The sequence below is a fragment of the Galeopterus variegatus genome, unplaced genomic scaffold, assembly GCF_000696425.1.
Source record: "Galeopterus variegatus unplaced genomic scaffold, G_variegatus-3.0.2 Scaffold1221, whole genome shotgun sequence".
Classification (NCBI taxonomy): Eukaryota; Metazoa; Chordata; class Mammalia; order Dermoptera; family Cynocephalidae; genus Galeopterus; species Galeopterus variegatus.
The window spans coordinates 207,887-213,886 of NW_007727332.1; the positions used below are offsets into that span (position 1 = coordinate 207,887).

Sequence of the window (6,000 nt, forward strand, 5' to 3'; positions counted from 1 at the left end):
GAGACATCTCTTCAACAAATGGTGTGAGAATAACTGTATTTGCACATGCAAAAGAATGAAGTTGGACTCCTACCTCCCACCATATATAAAAATTAACTCAAAATAGTTAATGACCTAAATATAAGAGTTAAAACCATACAACACTTAGAAGAAAACAGGGGAAAATCTTCATGACCTTGGATTTAGCAGTGGATTCTTAGATATGATACCAAAAGCACTAGCAACAAAAGAAAAAATAGATAAATTGGACTTCATCAAAATGAAAAACTTATGTGCACTGAAGGAAGTTTAAAGAAAATGAAATGACAATCTATAGAACGGGAGAAAACATTTTCAAACCACATTTCTAATATCCAGAATATACAAAGAACTCCTACAACTTAACAACAACAACAACAAAAAAAAAAACAGTTAAAAAATGGGAGGCTGCCCAGTTATTTCAGTTGGTTAGAGCATGGTGCTGATAACACCAAGGTTTTAGTCCCTTGTATCAGTCATCTGCCAAAAAAGAAAAGAAAGAAATGGGCAAAGGACTTGAATAGATGTTTCTTCAAAAAAAGGTATACAAATGGCCCTTATGAGCACATGCAAAGATGCTCAACATCATTCAGTCATTATGGAAATACAAATTAAAACCAGATTGAGATACCACTTCATACCTACTATAATGGTTTTATGATAATGAAAATAAAACAAAAAATAACAAGTGTTGATGAGGATGCGGAGAAACTGGAGTGCTCCAGTATTGCTGGTGAGGATGTAAGATGGTGCAGCCACTGTGGAGCACAGTCTGAAGGTTCCTCAAAAAGTTAGACATAGAATTATCATATGAACTGACAATTCTGTTCTTAGGTATAGACCCAAACTATTGAAAATAGGGACTCAGATACTTATAATACCAGTGCTCATTGCAGCATTATTCACAACAGTCAGAAGGTGGAAACAACCAAGTGTCCATCAACAGATGACTGGATAAACAGAACATGATATATACATACAATGGAATATTATTCAGCTATAGAAAGGAATAAAGTTCTGATACACGCTACAACATAATGAACCTTGAACATTATGCATAGTGAAATAAGCCAGACACAAAAGGACAAATATATGATTCCAATTATTTAAAATATCTAGAATAGGTAAACTCACAGAGACAAAAAGTAGAATAGAGATTACCAGGGGCTGGTGGGAGGGAGCAGTTATTGTTTTATGGGTACAGAATTTCTGTTTGGGATGATTAAAAGGTTCTAGAACAGGCTGGCTGGTTAGCTCTGGTGGTTAGAGTGCAGCGTTATAACACCAAGGTCCAGGGTTCAGATCCCCATAGTGCCAGCCACCTCCAAAAAAAAAAGTTCTGGAAATGGATAGAGGTGGTGGTTGTTATGAATATACTTAATGCCACTGAACTGTATGGATAAAATGGTAAGTTATATGTATTTTACCACAATAAAAGAAGTATTTGGGGGACTGGATGGTTAGATCACTCAATAGACCATGGTGCTGATAACACCAAAGTCAAGGGTTCAGATTCCCCGAGAGGCCAACTGCCCCCCAAAATAAAAATGTATTTGAAAAGAAAGATAAAATTTTTCTAAATTTGATAGGTATCAACCCACAGATCCAAAAAAGGCTCAATGGGGCCGGCCTGTGGCTCACTCGGAAGAGTGCGGTGCTGATAACACCAAGGCCACGGGTTGTTCAATCATCCTCATCCCAGCAAGAAATTCTTGGAATGCAGGATGTAAGAACCGATAGACTGGTCTCAGTCTCTGGGCTGTGAATTTGCTCATCAAGCACATGGTTAGATCTTCATCTTCATCAGCCCCTGTTTTTGTGAGGTCATCAGCACTAAACTCAGGGTTAAGATCCCCTTACCGGTCATCTTTAAAAAAAAAAAAAAAAAGGCTCAATGACCCTCAAGCAAGATATATATAAAGCAAAGCACACCTAGCACATAACAGTCAAACTGCCGAAAAACCTAGCAACAATTAGAAAAAGACAAAAAAGTTTTTTCAACACCATTTATAATAGTATCAAAAAACATTAGTACCTAGGAATAAATTTAATAAAAGATGGGTAAAGTCTGCACCGAAAACTATCAAATATTGTTTAGAGAAGTTAAAAAAGACAAATAAATGGGAGATATCATTTCCCATTTATTTATTTCTCTTTCTTTCACTAGGCAGCTAGGGGGAGAGTAATTTTCAAGCGTCATCTTACATATAAATCATTCTTTCACTAATAACAAGCAATTCATGTCTGTGAAGTTAGAGCCTTCATTAATTAGATATTAAAGTTTATTTTATATTTATTCTGTCAACGGGCATTTATGGTCTCATACCTTCAGAAGTTTTCATACACCTAAAACTAAGTGAAAAAATAAAATTACCCATCAGAATAGTCATCCAAAATATATTCAGTTATACCTTGTAACTGGATTATCCTTGAGACTTCAAGAGATTCCAGGGAAGGCAGGGTGAGAAGCAGTTCTTGTTCTGCTGCACTGAGCTCACATTTGTCTATGGAGCACTTGGTGACCGAGGCCTTACACAGCTCAACAACTGGGCGGATGCTTTCAAAAAAGCCCCTGCTGTACTTTAAATGGAGTTCGATATGCTCTGAAGCTGAGAAAGCTGCCATTAGAACTCGGAGCATCTCCTGCTCTACAGCATCAGTATTAGCCACATGGACTTCCAGAAGGGGAATCTTGTACTGCTTTGGAGAAAGTTTCCAGTAGCCAGTACTGATGTCTGGTGGTGCCCTCTGTTGGATATTCAGGAAGCTGTTTATGCTATCCTCTTTTTCAGCTAAATTTTGCTCCCATTCGTACATAGGTTCAAAAGCAGAAGCATAGTCCTGATCTATAGTTGGTGCCTGTGATTTGTCAATACATGTTTCCAGGACTGAGAAGTCTGGCCTGGGTGAACTTCTCTTTCCTTTTATGAAGATCTGGATGCTGGTCAACAATAACAGGCTTTCTGGGTGGTCAAAAAAGTACTGTAACTTAAGTACATCCAAAGTCAGTGTTCTTCCTTGAAGGAATTGCAAAATAAATGGAGAACATGCAGCAACAGTGTTGCTTTGATAGGCAATTTTTAGGGCAAGGACCAGTAAATGTTCTGAAATAAATGAAAAGTAAGCTTCTGGAGATACTTGCCAAAGTCCCCTGAATACTTGCATCTTCAGTGAAATTTCTGGATGGTGCTTCAGATAGTCATTTTCAGATACATTCTCCAATGAGTCTTTATTAGCCACCAAATGAAGTAAATGAGACACAATTTTTGGCACTGCCTTTGTTGAAGGGTGGATGGAGACATAGTTCAAAAAATTGTCATAGAGACTTACAGCCATTAAGGATGAGTTAATTTGTTTCAAATAATAAAGTCCCAAATCTTGATCTTCCTGCCTATCTGAATCCAGGAGTTCAATCATCCTCATCCCAGCAAGAAATTCTTGGAATGCAGGATGTAAGAACCGATAGACTGGTCTCAGTCTCTGGGCTGTGAATTTGCTCATCAAGCACATGGTTAGATCTTCATCTTCATCAGCCCCTGTTTTTGTGAGGTCATCAGCACTAAACTCAAAGCAAGATGAAAAAAGCCCTTTCAAGGCGAGCTCACCACAGGAGGACACAGTTGCTTTGAGAAGTTCAGCTGTAGCTTTGTGCCTTATGAAAAGGCATTCCATGTAGGACTTGAAAACAGCAACATCATCAAAGAGCTGGTCAAAAGGATTCTGAAACCAATTAGCACAGACTGCTGCCACAAAGAGGGGGGTTTTCTGAATTCCCTGCAAATTTTCGTTCTTTCCAAAGTGAATCATAAAGCTTTGCAGACGGGTCATATTATGTGAAAAGAGTTTCCGTAATATATAGATAGTATTGTAGAAGGGAAACGCTTTGATCTCTAGAATTGTATCTAGGTATCGGCGGATGTCCCTGGCCCGGTTTGTACGGACGGCAATCAATAAGCAGTTCCGTGATGAGTGGTTTTTTTGAATCAGTTTTTCTATGACTTGGGGGATTGAGCACATTTCTTTGTAGTCATCCAAAAGGAATAACACCTGATTCTTCAACTGCTGGATGATATTCCTCAGGCACATTTCAGTAACAGATCCTCTCCTCTCTAGGAGTTGGTCACAGATGATGTTGGCCAGCCCCTGGTCCGGTGTGGTAGAACTAAGAGAGAGGTAGAAGACCAGCCGGAACCTGTTTAACAAGGGACAGCATCCTGATGCCCACAGAAAAGCTATTTTCTTCAGGAGAACTGTCTTTCCACTACCAGCTTCACCCTCCACACACATGACAGAGTTCAAGCTGGCAAAGACCTCAGGCAACACCAGGGGCTCTTGCACGGGGTTGCTGTTGTGCTTTGAAGTGATGGAGAGGTCACAGCCCAGCAGGTGGTCAGTGGCTAGACTGGAAGAGATCTCAAGCAAGGACATGTGGCGGAAACTGGCACTGGTGTAGGCTGCTCTCAGTTGCTCACTCAGACTCTTTGCCTCTTGAAACCATTGGGCTTCACCCTGTGCCATCTCTGTGGAGAGAAGAAAGGGGGCACAGCTGGGAATCATATTCACATCTCTCTTGGTCCTAATACTCTTCACTACATCATTCTGCCTGGCTAAAACAGAGGAGGACCTCCCATGACCATCGATGATTCCTAGATCACGATCCTCTCACATCTTTTTCCACAAAATCAGACCATGGGGAGAATGTGCTCAAAGTACCCCACTTCACATGGGGATCTCCACATACTGTCTGTTTATTAGGAGCGTCATGGAATCCTATAATTTCCCATTTAAAACCCTCAGGAAAGAAGCTTGCTGAATGTTGCCTTTAAATACTGGTTTGTTTGTATTAAGGCACATTGGCTACTATCAATTTGGTCTTGCATTCACTCTGGAGGTGCCACAAGAACCCTGACTTTCTCTCATAAATAACATTCTCCATTTCAGGGCTGTTCCTCTTAAGGAGCTCTTCAGAAAATTCAAATACTCTATTTTCTTTTTTTTTTTTTTTTTCCTTTTTGTCTTTTTTCGTGTCCGGCAACGGATCGCAACCCTCAGTGTCGCGCCAGTACCGGACCGGACCGGCAACGGGATCGCAACCCTCGGTGTTGCGACCGCACCTCGCTCAGCCAGTGAGCGGGAACCGGTCTGTATGTGGGATCCAAACCCTCGGCGGGAGCGCCGCCGCGCTCCCAAGCAGCGCACTGTAGCAGTGTGCCACCGGGCCGGCCCCAAATACTCTATTTTCAAATCCCCTACATATAAATATATTTACACATACATATAATACCATGTACTACTTCAAAGTTCTTACCTGGCACTATAGAACTAACTGCTACTGAATCTTCAAGATTGCTTTCACTTGTGCTTTCCTTTGAAAAAATAAAATCCTTTATTAAATCAAACTTTGCATAAGAGAGTGAGGCATCATGTTATAATTGGGGACCAAACATCTTCTAAAGACAGCCCACCCTCAAATATTATGCTGATCGAAGGGAGGAGTTCCCTAAATATTAAACAATGAATAATCTGCAAACATCTGCAACAGTGTGTGTTCCTAGATGATACATACATGATACATTCCATGGGTGAATACTACCCAGGTAATAAGAATCAGTGTCTAGATCAAGATAGGCCCTCCAAAAATCATTAGGTATAGCCTCTGTCCTTAGTTATTTTATTTATTTATTTATTTACTTACTTATTTATTTATTGGCAGCTGGTCAGTACAAGGATTGAACCCTGGACCTTCATGTCATCAGCACCACATTCTAAACAACGGAGCTAATCCGCCAGCCCCTGTCCTTAGTTATTAACTATATTTTTTATGTTACACAACTGGGATGTAGAAAGGTTTCTTCCTTTCTTTTTTTTTTTTTTTTAAAAGATGACCGGTAAGGGGATCTCAACCCTTGGCTTGGTGTTGTCAGCACCACGCTCAGCCAGTGAGCAAACCGGCCATCCCTATATAGGATCCGAACCCGTGGC

The 6,000-nt window shown here is 40.4% G+C and overlaps 1 protein-coding gene across 3 annotated transcripts in view; it reads right to left on the reverse strand.

The window, feature by feature from the left end:
• The window catches only part of NAIP (NLR family, apoptosis inhibitory protein), a 47,706-nt gene that overhangs the window by 23,515 nt on the left and 18,191 nt on the right, over positions 1 to 6,000 (reverse strand). For all 3 annotated transcript variants that reach the window (XM_008575635.1, XM_008575634.1, XM_008575636.1), the window contains exons 9-10: positions 5,327 to 5,384; positions 2,430 to 4,538 (exon numbers count right to left, since the gene is read on the reverse strand). In XM_008575635.1, coding sequence (XP_008573857.1) covers positions 2,430 to 4,538; positions 5,327 to 5,384 — 2,167 coding nt within the window. The remainder of the gene's footprint in view (positions 1 to 2,429; positions 4,539 to 5,326; positions 5,385 to 6,000) is intronic.